General features: G+C 43.5%; 1 protein-coding gene across 7 annotated transcripts in view; it reads left to right on the forward strand.

Moving 5' to 3' along the window:
• The window catches only part of LOC311624261 (serine/threonine-protein phosphatase 4 regulatory subunit 1-like), an 83896-nt gene extending 67895 nt beyond the window's left edge, over positions 1–16001 (forward strand). For all 7 annotated transcript variants that reach the window (XM_084887246.1, XM_084887252.1, XM_084887249.1 and 4 more), the window contains 9 exons: positions 306–499; positions 3493–3588; positions 4439–4624; positions 4822–4983; positions 5847–5947; positions 8128–8248; positions 9036–9170; positions 13519–13660; positions 14276–16001. In XM_084887246.1, coding sequence (XP_084743372.1) covers positions 306–499; positions 3493–3588; positions 4439–4624; positions 4822–4983; positions 5847–5947; positions 8128–8248; positions 9036–9170; positions 13519–13660; positions 14276–14433 — 1295 coding nt within the window. In that variant the 3' untranslated portion in view covers positions 14434–16001. The remainder of the gene's footprint in view (positions 1–305; positions 500–3492; positions 3589–4438; positions 4625–4821; positions 4984–5846; positions 5948–8127; positions 8249–9035; positions 9171–13518; positions 13661–14275) is intronic.
• The last annotated feature ends 1500 nt before the right edge of the window (positions 16002–17501 follow it).

Genomic DNA, 17501 nt, shown 5'->3' on the forward strand with positions numbered 1-17501 from the left:
GCCTCTCAGACATCGCGTTTGGTAACATTGTATTGACTTCCTGTGAAAGATGATGGAATCAAGCTCTGATTTCCCAGTTGAGGCACTTCAGGTTCAGATTTGATGCTGCGTGCGTGGCTGACGTTTAGTTGGAGTCGTTAAGGTTAATGGTGGTAAACATCACAGCCTGACTGAGTGCTCATTCTGGGACCCCAGAGCATGGTTACTGTAGGGACAGATGTGGGGAGAGTGAGTGCATGTGCACTGTGCCCACATCCACAGATCAGATAAAGTTATTGAAATTCTCGAAACTTCTCTCCTTGCAGCTCAAGTTCAGGTGCTATCAGCTGCACTGAGAGCCGCACAGCTGGACTCTGTGAGTGAGCCCGAACGCCCGCTGGCAGACAATCTGAGTGCAATGTCCCTTTCAGATCCCTATCCGGCCTCTGACAGCTGGCCGGCTCCGTCGGCCGCGTCCCTGCAGAGTGAGCCCTCCGTGGCCAGGATATTACCAAGCACAGTAAGTCTCTGGCCTCTCCCTCAGCCACTGAGGATGTGACAGAAATCTCAAAGCTGCTGTTTCTCTTATTAGTAGGTCCTGGTGGAGATGATAAATGGCAGGTTTAATTTTATTCTTAAGATCATCTTTTGGATAACTAGACAACCAATCAATTGGGTGATTGATAACCCTGACTCTCCTCCACAGAGACAAGGTGGGGGACCAAAAGGACCTTCCCTCTTCTCCAAAGATGATGAGACCTGCTTCTTGGGGGAGGGGTTGACCAGATCACCACTCCGTTTCACTGCCCACGGGGTTAGATCTTTGAGTAGGAATTGAAAGTGAATTCCTACAGCCCCTCCAGGTTGAAGTTGACAGAGGCCTTAGAATTTGATCACGGCCTCCAGCCCTCACCTTAGAGGCACCCTCTCAACACACGGTCCCTCCTGCAGTGGCACTAGCATGCTATGTCTTCGGGAGAGGTTTGGGCAAGCCCACAGACCCCACCTCCCTTCCCTGTAGTCTGAAACCAGCCCCCAGAGACGACTCCCATCCTGGGCCAGTGCCTTGTTTCTTAGTTTCATCTCTCCAGAAGCTTCCTACCTGCTTTTGGTGGGAGGCTCCAGTGCCTCCCTAATTCCCACTAAACTTGCTCTTGGACCACCTAGAGCTGGGCTCCTTCACCGGTCAGGTGAGACTAAAGAACTAAAATTAGGGAGGATGCCCATGGTCATGGGCATGTCAGCACCTTCTCATTTTCATGTGCCTTAATGGAGGCCAGAGGCCAGAATACCAGTTGTTTCTCATTTCACACAGTTTGTAACATGGTTTTAGCAATTCAACTAATGTATTATCTCCCTTACCTGCTAGGCCTGCTCAGTAAAATTTAAATAGCCTAAATATAAAATGTTTAAGAGTTTGTTAAGGTTACTCTTGATATTAAGAAATAAGGTGATATCCTATTTTGCTGGTTTGTTTAGAAAAACAGGCAAGAAAACTCATGTTACCCTTGTTGAAATCAGACGTGTTAGTTAGATAGGAAGGTGTGGCCACGTTTACCTTGGTGGGACGGTGACAGTCCTCAGGCTTCCCTGTCATATATGGAAGTGAGCAAACAAAAAAGGAACCAGCTCCTCACCCTGGTGGGTGTTGCTCAGTTGTCAGAGTGTTGGCCCCACACTGAAGGGTCTCAGGTTCAGTTTCTGGTCCCGGTCAAGGGTTGTGGGTTCACTTCCTGCCCAGTCAGGGTATGTGGGGAAGGCAACCAGTTGATGTGTCTCTCTCACATCAATGTTTTTCTCTTCCTCCTTCCCTCACCGCCCCTTCCTCCCTCCCACTCTCCCTTCTACTCTCTGAAAAAGCAATGGGGAAAATATCCTTAGGTGAGGATTAACAAAACAAAACAAAACAAAACAGGCATTGATTCCTCCATCTTAGCCCTTTTGTGAGGAGGTTTCAAAGGGCCCCTGTCTTTGGTTCTTCGTTTGTGGTGTGGGACATCAGGGGTCTTGAATTTGCAGCTTGACTCTTAGGTTCCAGTGGGATCAGTCAGGATGTTTCCAGCTGTAAAAGAAGGAAAAGGAATGGAAAAACTAAAAAAGCCTTAAGCAGTAAGGGCTGTGTTCTTTCACATTGAACTGGAGAGGAGCTGAGGCTCGGGGCTGGCACTTCAGCTGCAAAACTTGACCCCATTCCCTGTGTCCACTCTGCCATCTTGGCTCACCAACTTAGTCCCGAAATGCCCAGTGGGAGGAGGGGCCTCCTTTTTCTGGCTTGTCACTTAACTGCGAGGCGGTTTTCTGGGGCAGTGACCTCTCAGTACCCTGGGGGCTGCCTGGACTTGTGGTGGTTACAGAAACCGAAGCTGGGCTCCTGAAATACGTGCCGTACTTATAATTCCAAATGAGGACTTTGGAGTAAAATTAATTCCTGAAAGAAGAAAGATGATTTATTATTTATTAATCTATGTGAATTTATTAAGTTGGAGAAATTGAGGTCTTAGGTTATCAGACCAAAGCGTTTCTGTTTTATCACGCCCTTTATTAAATAAGCAGTACATTTCAGTGGAGACCTTGGGGATTGAAGGTTCTGGTAGCGTGTCTCAGCCAACAAAGCGTCTATCGGTGTATTAATCGACTCTCCTGGATCATATATTGAACTGATTTGTCAAAACCTATTAAGCTGGCAGGCAGTGTGACATTTTCATGCAAGTAGGGAACCCATGCTATGGTTAGAGCAGAAGGTCAGGCCCATCTCAGTTAACGTTAGTCAATGATCAGAGACCAATATGTCACCGTTGAACGTCTTGCACATCTTAATTGTTAACCTAATATAAGGGTTCACCAGCAAATATGAAAAGTGTTTGTACATGTGAACATTCAGATCAGTTCTCCGAGTACACGCTCCTCATCAGTCACTTATTTTCACTCAGATTAAAGGAGTCTGCCAGTGCCTCTCCATCCTCTATCGTGCTCAGTACCGATGCACTCTCCAGTTCCTGGGCAGTGCTGGATGTGTGCTTCTCCATTTCTTGAAAACCTCGCTCTGCTTTCAGGAGTGGTCCATGACTTAAATGTGCAATTGTTACTTAAGAGCTGTGGTTAACCACACTGGAGGTCCTGGGGCTTGAAGAATGGTAAACACAGTCTCCATTTGTTGGTACATGCCAGCGTTAGCCCATCTTCTGTAAGGGCCTCAAGCAGTTTTGGTTTTTTAAAACATATTCTTGTTGATTTCAGAGAAGAAGGGAGACGGAGAAAGAGATAGAAACATCAATGATGAGAGAGAATCATTGATTGGCTGCCTCCTGCACGCCCCCTACTGGGGATTGAGTCCACAACCCAGGCATGTGCCTTGACTGATTCATAGGTCAACACTCTACTACCAAGCCACACTGGCCTACCCTACATCATATGGAACTATGCAATTGTATTTTGTTAACACCAGGAGAGAGAGCTCGATAGGGCAGCTTCCTCGGCGGAGCCAGTTGGTAACATGCCCCGACCCTTTTGCAGGATCCAGGCGAGCCCTGCCCTGGAACCCGTGACCATCTGGGGATCCAGCAGAGGCATGACCCCGTCCCACTTGAGGAGAATAAATCTAAACTTCAGGTTTGTTCCTTGAAAAGAAAGCAGCTTAAAACTTTACATTTCTCTGGGAGTTAAATTTAAGAATAGGCACTGGAAGCAAATATTTTCCTTCCATCAATATTCATGACATATCTTACTTTACAATCTGTAGTGCTAATATTTCCTCTCTAACATAAAAAAAATAGTAAACTCCAAAGTAGTGTTTAAAATCTTGAGTTATCTAGAATAGTATTTTAAATACTATTTTAAATCAAACATAAGAAAAATTTTGACATCTCTACACAAATATTTAATGGCTGTTTATACAAGTCAATTTGTTTCTTTTGTGTGTGAAAAGTTTTTGATGGCTTTTTAAAAAAATTTTTTTATCGAACTGTGCTGGGCTTTGCTCAGTTTTGTGGATTGCCTTCTTGTGCTATGTGAGTCTCTTCAATGCTTTTAATTTTTGCATCCCATTCCTCTTACGGAGATAAAAGTAAGGGGGTGCTGCCTCATGAAGGCAGCATTCCATCAGTTGGACAGAATTAGGAATGATCGAGTGTAGGGCTCAGGCCTTATGTGCTGGGGCAGTTATAAGAAAAGATAGTTTCCATTCTCAAGAGCTGTGTGCACCAGACAAACCAACATTCTAGACTGTTCCTTATGACATCAAACATTGGATGAGTTTAGAAAAGGTGAGTGTGGACATTGTTTTAGCTTCAGTCCAAGTAGTAAACTGGAGGAACAAGAAGCTCGCCAGCTTGAAGCTTCAGGAAGGCCTCTTGCATTTTCTGATTTTCTGTTTTTACCTCCAAGTTCCAAACTCCTTGCTTTTTGTGTCTTCTCTTTCTTTCCAGCAAGCATGATGTTTCCTTTCTCTCCTGTTTCCTAGGATATTATTCCTCAGCCCCTATTGGATGAGTATGTGTCGATGACCGACCCAACTCGAGCCCAGACTGTTGATAGTGACATAGCCAAGCACTGTGCATACAGCCTCCCAGGGGTGGCGCTCACGCTGGGCAGGCAGAATTGGCACTGCCTGAAGGATACATATGCAACACTTGCTTCCGACGTGAAGGTAAGAGTCAGAAGCTGCAGCTGGGCTCACGGCCTGAATTCACGAGGTCGAGACTGCCACGTTCACTGGTCTCTGAGGAGAGAAAGCTTTAGGTGGCCAGCACCTGGCAGCCTCAGTGTTACTCCAGAAATAGCCCTCACCTTTTGGTAACATGGCGCTGTGCTTGTTTTCCTGGTTTCTGTCTGCTGTACACCCAGTGGAAGGTACGTAGGACCCTGGCCTTCTCCATCCATGAGCTGGCTGTGATTCTCGGGGACCAGTTAACGGCTGCTGACCTGGTACCCATCTTCAATGGATTTTTAAAAGACCTGGATGAAGTACGAATAGGAGTTCTTAAACACCTGTATGATTTCCTAAAGGTAGGAAGAAGGATTAAAAAAACAAAAACAAACCTCCCCTCTTCAAAACAGTTTTTTAAACCCTGCATGTGTAGAGAGTATCAGAGGGGAAAAAAACACCCACCACACACAGGTGTCTGTGTTTTCCAGTGCAAACATACCATTCAGAATCTTAGAGTGGGTGCTCTTCTGGTGATGGGAGGTGTTGTTATGCCTCTCCTCCTATCTCCCTCCACCTCCGAGGTCTAATTCTGCAGGGCTGTGGACAGGTAGGCCAGCGTGCTCCCTGAGTCAGTGGGGGTCTGCCCAGCTCTGAGCCACTGGAATCCAGCTCACTCTGCATGCAGGGCTTTTCTGCAAGATGTTGCTGCTTCCCTGCTTTATATTCTTTGTTCTTATTCTTGCACTCATCATTCAAAGGAATGGTGAGTGCAAGAATAAGAATTTAAAAATGACACAGAGAAACGAAGTGCACGCATCCCCGAGCTGAGCTGCCTGGAAGGGCTTTGGTGCCCAGCTTAGGTTTTCCTGTGGCACAGGAGCCAACGAGCAGGGCCCACTCCCGGGGAGCAGCCATGGTGCTACCTCATGAATACACACAGACAGGGCTTGATAGCGACATAGCCAAGCAGGAGGAAGAGCTAGGGGTCCTGGGGGCACCCAGGTCTCTCAGGAGTCCAGGGAGAAGGCTGGAGGCACTCAGGGCTGCATGGCGCCTGTTCACAGCAGCGTCCACACAGCCCCACTGGGTGGTCCAGGCAGCAGGGGAAGGCACAGTTCTTGCAGGTGACAAACATATAATCTGAAGTAAAATGCAACAGTATGTGTGGGCTCATGGTGAGGAATTATATATTTTTATTTATATATACATTTTTAAAAAATAGTTGCTTCATGAAGACAAGAGGAGAGAATATCTTTATCAGCTTCAAGAATTTGTAGTGACCGATAACAGCAGGAATTGGAGGTTTCGATATGAACTAGCAGAGTAAGTAAAACCTGTGTGGGGCTATGAGAAGGCAATTAGATGGAATAAGTCTTCATTTTCCTACCTTGTAATTGATTTCTAAACTAGCAGTAATGGTGTTCTTTGGGATAAAGAGATTATGTTTTTATTAAGGGATAAACCAAACTCCAAAGCTCTAAGTTACAAATACCTCTGTCTCCGGGGAGACATTCATTTTCAGATGAAGACAGGGCCCGAGTCACTTTGGAATTAAAGTGTTCTGCTGTTCTATAAAGCAATTTATTCGAACCAAATAAAAGATGAATCACCCACTCTCCAGTATTTTTCTATTAATCGGAGCAGTTTTTTTGCCAGCGCTTTCTTGAACATTCTGAGTGTAGCCTTCTCTGCAGGGCACAGTGTGGTTTAGGCACTTCAGCTTCCAAAGAACATGACGCTGCAGTGAGAGATATGAAAAGGTCTAGCACAGATGAGACGATTATTAAATAAAACCGTCCCCCAAGGTGGCTCAGATCTGTACCTCATTTTGTGTGTGAAGGGGTTATTTAATTCTGTCTGCGCCGGTGAAGGGAAAGGGAAAGGTTTTAGCGATTCTAATAGAGTGAAAGCATCACTTTAAATAATTCTCCTTCCCGAGGTGCATAATGTGATTTCCACAGTATCGAGTGGATTTGTTTGTGGTGGTGGCTGTTTGGGTTTTAGTTTTCACCTTGTCAAGATTTATTTCAGTATCTTTAGTTTTCATTTTCCTTCCTCTCAACTAGAAATCTCTCAAATAATTATCTTCCCTGTAGAAATCCATCAAGCTTTTGCAGCTATTCAGGATATGATTTGGCCGATGCCGGGGGCAAACTAAAAGATTTTCTCTTTGCTGTGATCTTTAATCATTATGCTTAATTTGAGCGATTGAGGTTTTAGTCATTATGCTATGTTCCCAGCATATATTCTAAGAGAACAAAGAGAAAAATAGGCCCAAGTTTTCCATGAAAACATTGTGCCCCCTAGCGGCAGTGTGTGGAAACTCGGCCAGGTCTGTCTGGGGATGAGCTGACCGGCTTTCCAGGGCTGAGGCTGGGGCTGGGGACTGGGTGGGGGGCGGAAAGGGGCGCAGCTGGGGATGGGGACGGACTGACGTGCTTCCCGGGAACGGGACGAGGTCAGGAGACCCGGGATGGGCTACCTGCCTTCCGGGGCTGGGTATCCGGGGCCAAGGGACCTGGACCCGGACAAGACCGGTTTGGGGATGGAGCTGAGGTGTGGTGTGCTCGGCTAGCACGGCCAGGCAGGCTAGCGCGGCAGGCAGCATTATCTCTGAGCGCTCTCCCATATCGTCCTTGGTTATTGAAGCCAAAGCCACTGATAAGAATTCTGTGCTCCTGTGCCTGTGATACTGGTATCATTTCCCTGAAAACAGTGCTTTTTTATATGAAAATATTCACCCGCACTCCTAGCTTCTGCTTCTAACTTCCTTCAATCTCTTTTTCATTTCCTTTTGTTGCCAGTGTGGAAATAATGTCATTTATTTTCATAGCCTTCTCCCCATCCCCATGTATAAAGCAGTGAGGGCTCTGTAGCTGATTTCCCCGCCAGCCGCAGGATGAATTCCCCCTCGGAGTAAATCGCTGTTATTTCTCTCCAAGCGGGGACGGCGGCGTTTGAAAAGCTCTGCAGAGCCGCCGCCGGCCGGCAGAAACAGCAATTTAATGTGCAGCTCCAGGAGCACGGCGGAGGCAGGGAAATCTCATCAGTGTTCCTTCGTCTGTTGATCTTTGGGAATTTCAGTGTTCTGGCTATTTTTAGGTTATCTGATTTTTAAAATTTTATGTGCTTTCCAACTGATAACCTAAAATTGAAATGGTAAATCCCTATTCATAAATTTCTCAACCCCTGTTTTACCAAGTTTAATTTATGTCCTTTTTATTTGATTTGTTTGTGTGTATGAAATGAAAAATTCATATTTTTTTCCCCCACTTTCCTTTGTGTGGCCATTTCACTCAGAGCTCTGCTTTCGGCATTTCCTTGACTGGAAGCCTTCCTCGGTCTTCATTGCCCCTCCTCCCAGCCTAGCTGGGGTTTTTTTTTGTTTTTTAGCTTTTTGTTTTTTGTTTTTTTAAATCTATAAGATGAAATAAGAGTAAAGAGAATGAAGTAAGATGGTTTTTTTGCCTCCCAAAACAATTTATTTTTCTTTTCAATTTCAGGCAGCTGATACTGATTTTGGAACTGTATAACCCCAATGAGGTTTATGATTATTTAATGCATATTGCCTTAAAGCTATGTGCAGATAAGGTTTCCGAAGTGCGGTGGATCTCCTTCAGACTAGTAAGGAATCATGGCTCTTTCTGTTTATGATTTTTGGAAATATGAATATTTATGTTTCTCCCATTTTTAGCTCCTTTATTTTTTTTCTGGGCTTAATTTGTCAGTTTACCTATGAAACCAGCCTTTATTTTGGAATTAGGAATTGTATGATAGTTTTACCAGTTTGTAAGGTAGCCTTTTTGTTAAGCTGTATCAGGGATGGAAATTGTGGGTAAATCATTTTATAAATGAAACCCTTTAAATAGTGGCTTAATGTTTCTGTTAAACCCAGGTTGGGTTTAGTCTACAGCATGATTTTATAGAAAAGTAGTTAGTGAACAAAGTAGATCCTATTTGATATGGGTTTATACCAGCTGAAGACTGAGGGAAAAGGAGAGAATCTCATTTGAAAATATTATTGATTTACTAAGATATTCTAATGGTATTAAAATTTTATAAAAATAATATGTTCTGAAAGATAATGATTTAGCTATTATGCAAGGGGACATTTTCTCAGGTTTGGAATCTTAAGAGTAATAATGTATTTTTTTAGTTCCAATTCCTTATTAAATTTTATTTTAATGAAGGGCTTTATGTGTGTTTGTGTCTATGTATTTCTATATATTTAAACACCTTTTTTCCTCTGTGTTCTAATGATTACCATAACAAAAATTACTTTCTCCCATACTTATAAATTTATTTTAAAGATGGAAGGGTACATAAAAATGTCTAGTTTCCATATAAAGTGGTATTCATAATTCAAATAGATGGCAACATTTTACATTTGCTCTTCTCATTTTTTTCACAGGTTGTGGCAATTCTGCAGAAGTTCTATTCAAACAGTGAAAGTGCTTTGGGGGTAAATTTCATCGCTGAACTCATCCTAAGGTTCCGGCACTGTTCAAAGTGGGTTGGAAGGCAAGCTTTTGCTTTCATTTGCCAGGTGAGCCTGGCCTGGGGGAATCTAGCCTGGCACACAGTTGCCATGTGTTGATATCAGGTGCCCCAGATGAAGAACCCAGGCCTGAAATTGAGGATCAGTGGACCAAACCCCCTTATCTCACAGCAGATTGGAACCAGCCCTGTCAGGCAGAGTGACTCAGGGTTTCCCAACCTGTACATGCACTTGTCCTGTAGATATTGTTTGAGCACCTACTATGTGCCAGGCATGATCTTGAGGCTGAAGACAGAGAGTAAACAAGCTCCTGTCCTCCCAGAACCTTCCATTGTGAGGTGAGGGCCAGACCCAGAGCCCCGCTCCTGTCATGTCCAGTCCAGGGCTGTGTGCATCTCTGACTCTCACTGTAGCCAGCTGCCTTGGAGGGAAGGGGGGATAGTGAAGGACAGAGCAGCAGGTTAGGGCAGAGACTATTTAATATTGTTTAAGTGAAGTTCATGGCAGCCTGTCCAGCTCCTCAAATCACCCTCTCTACTTAGCATCTTGGACAAGAGGGTGTGCTTCACGTTTGGCTGAGGAGGTGGCTGCCTGTGTGTGCCAAGGGTCTAATCCTCAGGAATAAGATCTACTGTGTGTTGAACTTGGCACATCCATTTCAGAGAGACTTTTAGATGAAACAGTTGAAGCCCAGAGAGGTTAAGTAACTCACTCAAGATCACACAGGAAGTGTTTTATGCTAGCGTGTTATTTTCAAAGTCTTAACCATTATGCATGTTTTCGAGCACATATGAAGGCAGAAGGACTAGTGTAATGAATCTTGGAACTCGCCACCCAGCTTTGTCAGCAGTACAGGAAAGCCATGATTGGACTCCACCTGACCTCAGACTCCAAAGCCCCCCTTCTTGCCCTCCTGACCTCTCCCACTGAAGGACTCACCAGGGCCCTTGTTGGGCTGGAGGGGCGTCATTGGGGCACTTTGGCCATCACTTTGAGAAGTGCCAAATTCATAGGCTTGTAAAGAAGTTAGTACTGCAAATCATTTTTGGAGAAAGGGTGAATGAGATGTTTTTGCTTTTATTTTATTATTTTTTAAAATATATTTTATTGATTTTTTTATAGAGAGGAAGGGAGAGGGATAGAGAGCTAGAAACATTGATGAGAGAGAGAAACATTGACCAGCTACCTTCTGCACCCCCCCCACCGGGAATGTGCCCGCAACCAAGGTACATGCCCTTGACTGGAATTGAACCTGGAATCCTTCAGTCTGCAGGCCGACGCTCTATACACTGAGCCAAATTGGTTTTGGCTGCTTTTATCTTTAAACTAGTGACCTGGTACATGGATTTGTGCACATTGAAAGGAAATTAATTAGAAGGTGGCTGGTGGGTGGGAATGGGCTAGACATGTCCTGGAGCCAACCTCCTGTGGTCCCTCCCTGGTGTCTGCAGGGTCAGTGGGGTCTCTCCGGCCAAGGGGTCCCTCATCCTGGCCTGGCCTGTGGGGATCATGCTGAAACCTGCTCTCCGACATCCCCCGAGGCGTCCTGGAGTGCAAGAGGGTGCTCTGCAAAGTTGCTGTTGTACAAGGTGTGAAACATAAATGCAAGAGTGCAGTGAACCAGATCCAGGGCCTCCAGTGCCCCAGCAACAACATAACCCACGGCCGAAGGTGGAGTCACGCAGCCCTGCGAGGAATCGGGCTCCTTCCTATCTGGTTTTGGGGTGCATTATCCAAGAACCATTGCTGCCAACGCACTGCAGCTCGGCGGCTCCTGTGTTGAGCCTCTGCCCCTGGTGGTCAGTGTGCGTCATAGCAACCAGTCAGATGGGTGGAGGGACACTTAGTATATTATTAGCCTTTTTTCTTTTTCATTTTTTTTTAAGATATTATATGTGTACATACCTTACCAATCCCCACCACTCCCATACATGTCCTCCCTCCCCAAAGTTTTGCATCCATTGGTTATGCTTATATGCATTCATACAAGTCCTTCGGTTGATCTCTTATCTTCCCCATATCTCCCTACTCTCCCTGCTGTAATTTGACAGTCTGTTTGTTTCTTTACTATCTCTGTATCTATCTTTTTGTTCATCAGTTTATTATGTTCCTTATTATCCATAAATGAGTGAGATCATGTGGTGTTTTTCTTTCATTGACTGACTTATTTCACTCAGCGTAATGCTCTCCAATTCCATCCAGGTTGCTACAAATAATGAGAATTCCTTCTTTTTTATGACAGCATAGTATTCCATTATGTAGACGTACCATAGTTTTTGGATCCAATCATCTGCTGACGGGCACCTAGTATTAGCCTTTTATATACATAGACTCATTGCAGATTTAGAAACTACACGATGAAACAAAAGTAAAAGATGTCAAAATAATTTTTTTAAGAACAATTTTTTTTGCACTTTCACTAAATTCATCATTAAAGATTTAGAAAACCCACAGTTACACCAGTATAAGGAAAAGGCGCAGCCAAGACTCCCTGCTAAGGGTCATGCTGATTATTACTAAAGTGTAGTCCCAGGGAGAGAGCACTGCCTGGAGGTTGAGGGCGATTTAGAGCCAAACTACCAGTTGGGAGCCTTGGGTCAGGCAGCCTCTCTGCACCACCTTTGCACCTGTGAAATGGAGCAGCGGTCGGTGCCTGCCTCCTGGTGTGGTCCTGAGGCTTTAATGAGCCGATGCTTCTGAGTCTCCATGCACGTGCCGGCACCTGAAGGACACGCAGTACGTGGTAGCTCCTGCAGTTCCCAGTAGTGGGAAGAGCTGTAGGAGTCAGATTTACAGATTCCACACACCCGGTTTGGAATCTATCCTGCTGCCGCTAGCTGGTCACTACCACATTGGACCAGAATTTCCTCACCTGTAAACCTAGGCTGATTCTGACTCCCAGGACTGGCTGTGAGAATTAAACGTGCGAACGCCGTAGGACTTCTTCAATGGAGAAGCAACGAGCAGATGCTGGTGGTGATATAGGAGCCTTATTAGTTGTTTCCAGAAGCTGGGCACTGGATGGGGTCAGTGGGCTGGTTGGCACTGACAAGTGTGGCCCCTGCCCTCAGAGCTTGGGTTTCAGGGAGTGACGGAGGTGAGGATTCTCCACCCTTACTGGTCACTATGCTAGCCTATGTAGGAATGAGCGCCATCCGATCCAATTAAAAAAATGGGCAATGGACCTAAATAAAATATTTTCAAAAGAAGACAGACGGAAGGCCAAGAGGCACATGAAAACATGCTCAAAGTCACTAATTATCTGAGAGATGCAAATCAAAACAACAATGCGGTACCATCTCACACCTGTCAGAATGGCTAACATCAACAAATCAACAAACAACAAGTGTTGGTGAGGTTGAGGAGAAAAAGGAACCCTCGTGCACTGCTGGTGGGAATGCAGATTGGTGCAACCACTGTGGAGAACAATATGGAGTTTCCTTAAAAAACTGAAAATGGAACTCCCATTTGACCCAGTAATCTCACTCCTAGGAATATATCCCAAGAAACTAGAAACACCAATCAGAAAGGATATATGCACCCCTATGTTCATAGCAGCACAATCTACAATAGCTAGGATTTGGAAACAGCCTAGATGCCCATCAGCAGATGATTGGATCCAAAAACTATGGTATATCTACACAATGGAATACTATGCTGCCATAAAAAAGAAGGAATTCTCATCATTTGTAGCAACCTGGATGGAATTGGAGAGCATTATGCTGAGTGAAATAAGTCAGTCAATGAAAGAAAAACACCACATGATCTCATTTATGGACAATAAGGAACATTATAAACTGATGAACAAAAAGATAGATACAGAGATAGTAAAGAAATAAACAGACTGTCAAATTACAGCAGGGAGAGTAGGGAGATATGGGGGAGATAAGAGATCAACCGAAGGACATGTATGCATGCATATAAGCATAACCAATGGATGCAAAACTCTGGGGAGGGAGGGCATGTATGGCAGTGGGAGGGGGCAATGGTAAGATATGTACACATGTAATACCTTAATTTAAAAAATGGAGAAAAAAAAAAAAAAAGAATGAGCGCCATCCCCACCACCTTGCCATTGTACAGATGAGAAAATGGAGGCTCAGGAAGGTGAAGCAAGGTCACAAAGGCAGTAAATGGCCTAGCAAGGTTTTGAACCTCGATCTGTCTGACTCAAAGCCTCTGCTTTCTCCACTTGTACCTCAGTGCTTGGTGAGGAGTTACAAATGTTAACTGTGTTTCTGACCCCATCAGTGGTTGAGAGTTTTAAATTAAGACACATATGCCCCTCAAACCCACAGGTTCTGAAACTGCTTCTTTGGGGTTACAGAAGTGGGTGTTTTGAGGAGAACCGTGCTGATCACCATTGAAATGTCAGTTCTTTGTCTTTTCATCACAGGCAGTGGTGAGTGAGGAGTGTATCCCTGTGGACCAGTTTGTTGAACACTTACTCCCCAGCCTTCTAAGCCTTGCCTCAGACCCTGTGCCCAATGTCAGGGTGATGCTCGCCAAAGCGCTGAGGCAGACACTCTTGGACAAGGGTATGTGCACCAGCTTTCTGAGCTTACACATCTTAAACTTTATCAGTTAGCAATGAGGCTTCCTCTCTAGGAAATCGTGGCAAGTCATGTGATAGCACACTTCCAGTTTATTATATAATAACTTCACTTTCATGTATATTTTATGTTACTCATAAAAGGACTGAGGAAATCAACATATACATTTAATCAACATGCTAAAATGCAAAATATTACATATCTTCCAGAAAGGAAGGAAACTACAAATTTTTTATGATATAAATATTATGAAAGTTAGCAAATTTAAATCTGAACTACAAGTAGGTTTTAATGGTCTGGTTTTGTAATCAGTAAGAAAAAATGAATTGCTCAACCCAGTCAGTTATTTTCACCTCAACAGGACTTAGTATAAGGTAGGGACCTTGGATAGTTCACTTCTATTGGAGGGAAGAAAAGATAATAGTGAAAGTTTTTTAGTTATAATTTTGTAAATATCATTTTAAAGGACTTATTTATATGATAATTCTTTGAAAAATAATGTATTGTCCTGAGTTTTGGTTTAAGAACCCCCAAAGTAGAAGATGTTTTAGAATACAATTCATAGCACACGTGATTCGAACTCATGGTTTCTCTCTCTAGCATACTTTAGAAATGCTGGCCACCCTCATCTTGAAGTTGTTGAAGAGACCATCTTAGTTTTGCAGTCAGATCGGGACCCAGATGTCTCCTTTTTTGCCACCCTGAAGCCAAAGCGGGGGAATCTTATGGACACTACCATGTTGGGGGAACAGAATTGAGCTCTGGAATGGCTCACAATCGCTCCTCTGTACTTGGGGCACATCTCTTATGTAATCAGACCTGCTGAAGGAGGGAAGCTTCTGAAAACTCTGACATCACATAGTCAAATGACCCCTTTCCCACATGCAGTCACGGGACTGCACCTGGGACCGGCCTGTGCCATGCTTCTGCGTCCCACCTACCTGATCAGGTTATTTTCACCTTTCAGATCCAGAGTCTGAAAGTTCCTAGAACCAGGTGGTTAAGTGAGTGTGGGGGCCGCCATAGCCTCAGGTTACTCATAAGCAGTTTGTTTTCTCTATTATAGACTATATTATTTAAAGCCTCCCTAAATAAAGTAGTTTATTAGAAGTTTTTCAGTCTTTAAAGACTTGCACATTTGGCTGCCTTATGCTTTCCTATAAAATGTAGTTTATGGTATTTTATTTTTATCTGTACATATGTAAATAATGCTTGACAGGAAGAAAAGATATTAATGTAATATTAGCCTCCTATCAGTGAACAAAACAAATACATCATTTAAATTTATGCTCCACTTTGAGTTGTGGCAAATATAGCCCAATTTGTTTACTTTTGAAAAAATGTGATAGTTAAAGAAGTCTACTGAAGAATGATTTATGGCAATCTTTCTAATGTTGTATGTTTGTTATAAACTCTAGAACTTTTTCTCACCCCCTCCCCTTCTTGCAGGATTGTAGCCATAAAGTTATGTGTTGGTCATTGATAGAGGCATGTTGCAGAAAAAATTCATTTTTAGATGAATATAGTATCATATGCTTAAGAACTCAAGAGGAAAATTGGTCATTGAGATGCATGGACATTGCCTTTATACTTAATGCTTTAGAATCTTAACAAAACAAAAAAATATATATATAGGAAACCAGTTCTGATCAGTCCATAATACTTGCCCACAAATGCCAGTGGTTTGGGGTATTAAATTATGATACTCTGGTACTTTCAACAATAAAGATAAATTAAAAAAATAAATTATGAACTCTTCAAATTGATCTAAGTATACAGAACTTAGATTTCATGCTTTTACAATTTGAACCAAGAAAGATGCTCTAGAATTTAAATAGTTTTATCAGTAATTCAAAGTTCTATAAACATTAAATTCTGTATGCTCATGTTACTTGTGTTTCCGTGTGTATCTTCTCAAAGGTGAGCTTAAGGGAGGGAAGGGGCAGCTGCCAAGGGCACGTTCGCTGTGTCACGCTTCCCTTGGAGCTTTTTTTGTCTGTCTTTTCTTGTTTTAAGTAAAATATCTGGAGCCACATATTGAATTCCCAGGTGTCCAGGATCCTCTCCCCTCCCTCCAATTCTATGGTGCTGCTGCTTTGAACAGAAAGGGGGACATTTCTGGCACCAAAGAAAACAGGATTCAATCGTGGGAATCTCAAAGTGTGACCAGGGTTTCGTTTTGGCAACTTCAGCAAAAAGTGGGTTAATAATATAAGCCTAACCAATGAACACAGACAACACGGGGGTCAGGGCATGAGTGGAGGGATGGGGGGTAACGGAGGGATAAGGACACATGTAATACCTTAATCAATAAAGAAATTTAAAAAGTGGATTAATAAATCGGAGACTACATATTAAGAAAAAAAAAAAAACACCAAGAAACCTTCGATTCATTTTGTGTTCAATTTTGCCTACAGTAAGTAGATGGAGGTAATGTTTTGCTTCAATAACAAGCGATTTTTTTTTATTGCCTAGAAATTGAGATTGCCACGTTGTTCAAATCTGTTGATATAGAAGCCAGTATAGAATTATTCAAGTGGAATCTTGTATTCTGAGCAGAGCTTAATTTTCCATTAAGGAAAAAAGATTAGCTTCTGTTTGTGTTGTGATGTGTGGAATTCCCATGCTGAATCAAACATGCTGGTAGACATTCTAGAGACTCTGTAAATAATCTAGCCTTTAATGTGTCAATTTATATGTTAAAATTTTTCTATTATGTGAGTGTCTTTCCAAGGCAAAGATTTTCTCTGTGTAACTAATTTTTCTGCAAAAAGTACACTTATAGCTTATATTTTATTCTTCTTAATTTTATTTTTATAACCACTGAGCTTTCACTATGATCTGGTTCCTGTGCATCCTGTTTTTTTCCCCATCACTCTAGCTTTTTTGTTGTTGTTAATCCTCACTTGAGGATATTTCTCCATTGATTTTTAGGGAGAGTGGGAGAGAGAGGGAAAGACAGAGAGAAACATCAATGTGAGAGAAACACATAGATTGGTTGCCTCCTGCATGAACCCAGACCATGGTCTGGACAAGGGAGGCACCTGCAACCAGGTATGTCTCCTTGATAGGACTCAAACCTGGGACCAGGCTGACACTCTATCCACTGAGCAAACTGGCTAAGGCACCCATCACTCTAGCTCTTTGTGTATTAACTGTCCATGGGCCCAGGGGCTGAGTGCTTGGGATTTGACCATCACAAGTGAGCTTCCTATTTACTTGAATGTTGGGCCGCCTCTGGTGAATTAATGGAAAAGCACAAGATGGTTTCACAAGATGGAGCCCCCTTGAAAGCTATTCTGACAATAGAGCCTTTGCCACGGGACCTTGCCCTTTGTTTTTATCAGCCCCTTTCTCACTCTAATAATTCCAGAGCGTCTTCAGAATTGATGGGTTTGATGCAGCTTTGAGAACTCATGAAGGTCTGTCTGTCTCCCACTCCAGAGTGGCCAACTACTCCCCTACTCGCGCTCCCCCAAATCTGCTGAAATGAGGCATATTTCTGCAATGTTTTTTTTAATCATTATTTATGCTAGAAATACGGTTTTTAAGCAGGACTAAAGACCGCCTGAAGCTTGATTTAGGGCCTTGTTCAGCATAATTCCTCCAGGTAGTTGGTCCCCAATTAGCAAAGATTGTATTTTACAGGGAGATGAGAAGAGATCACGGCTCCCAGCAGCGGTGGGAAGCTGCCTGGCTTTCCAGGTTAAAGGAGTGACATCCAGAGCAGCCTGGCAGCTTGGCGGTGGAGTTGGGGACCTGGTGGGAGCTGGGGGCGGGGGCGGGGCGATGTCTATTGATGTCAGTGAAGCCCCCCATTGTCGTA

This window comes from Pipistrellus hanaki (genome assembly GCF_964339955.1).
Source record: "Pipistrellus hanaki genome assembly, chromosome: 6".
Lineage (NCBI taxonomy): Eukaryota > Metazoa > Chordata > Mammalia > Chiroptera > Vespertilionidae > Pipistrellus > Pipistrellus hanaki.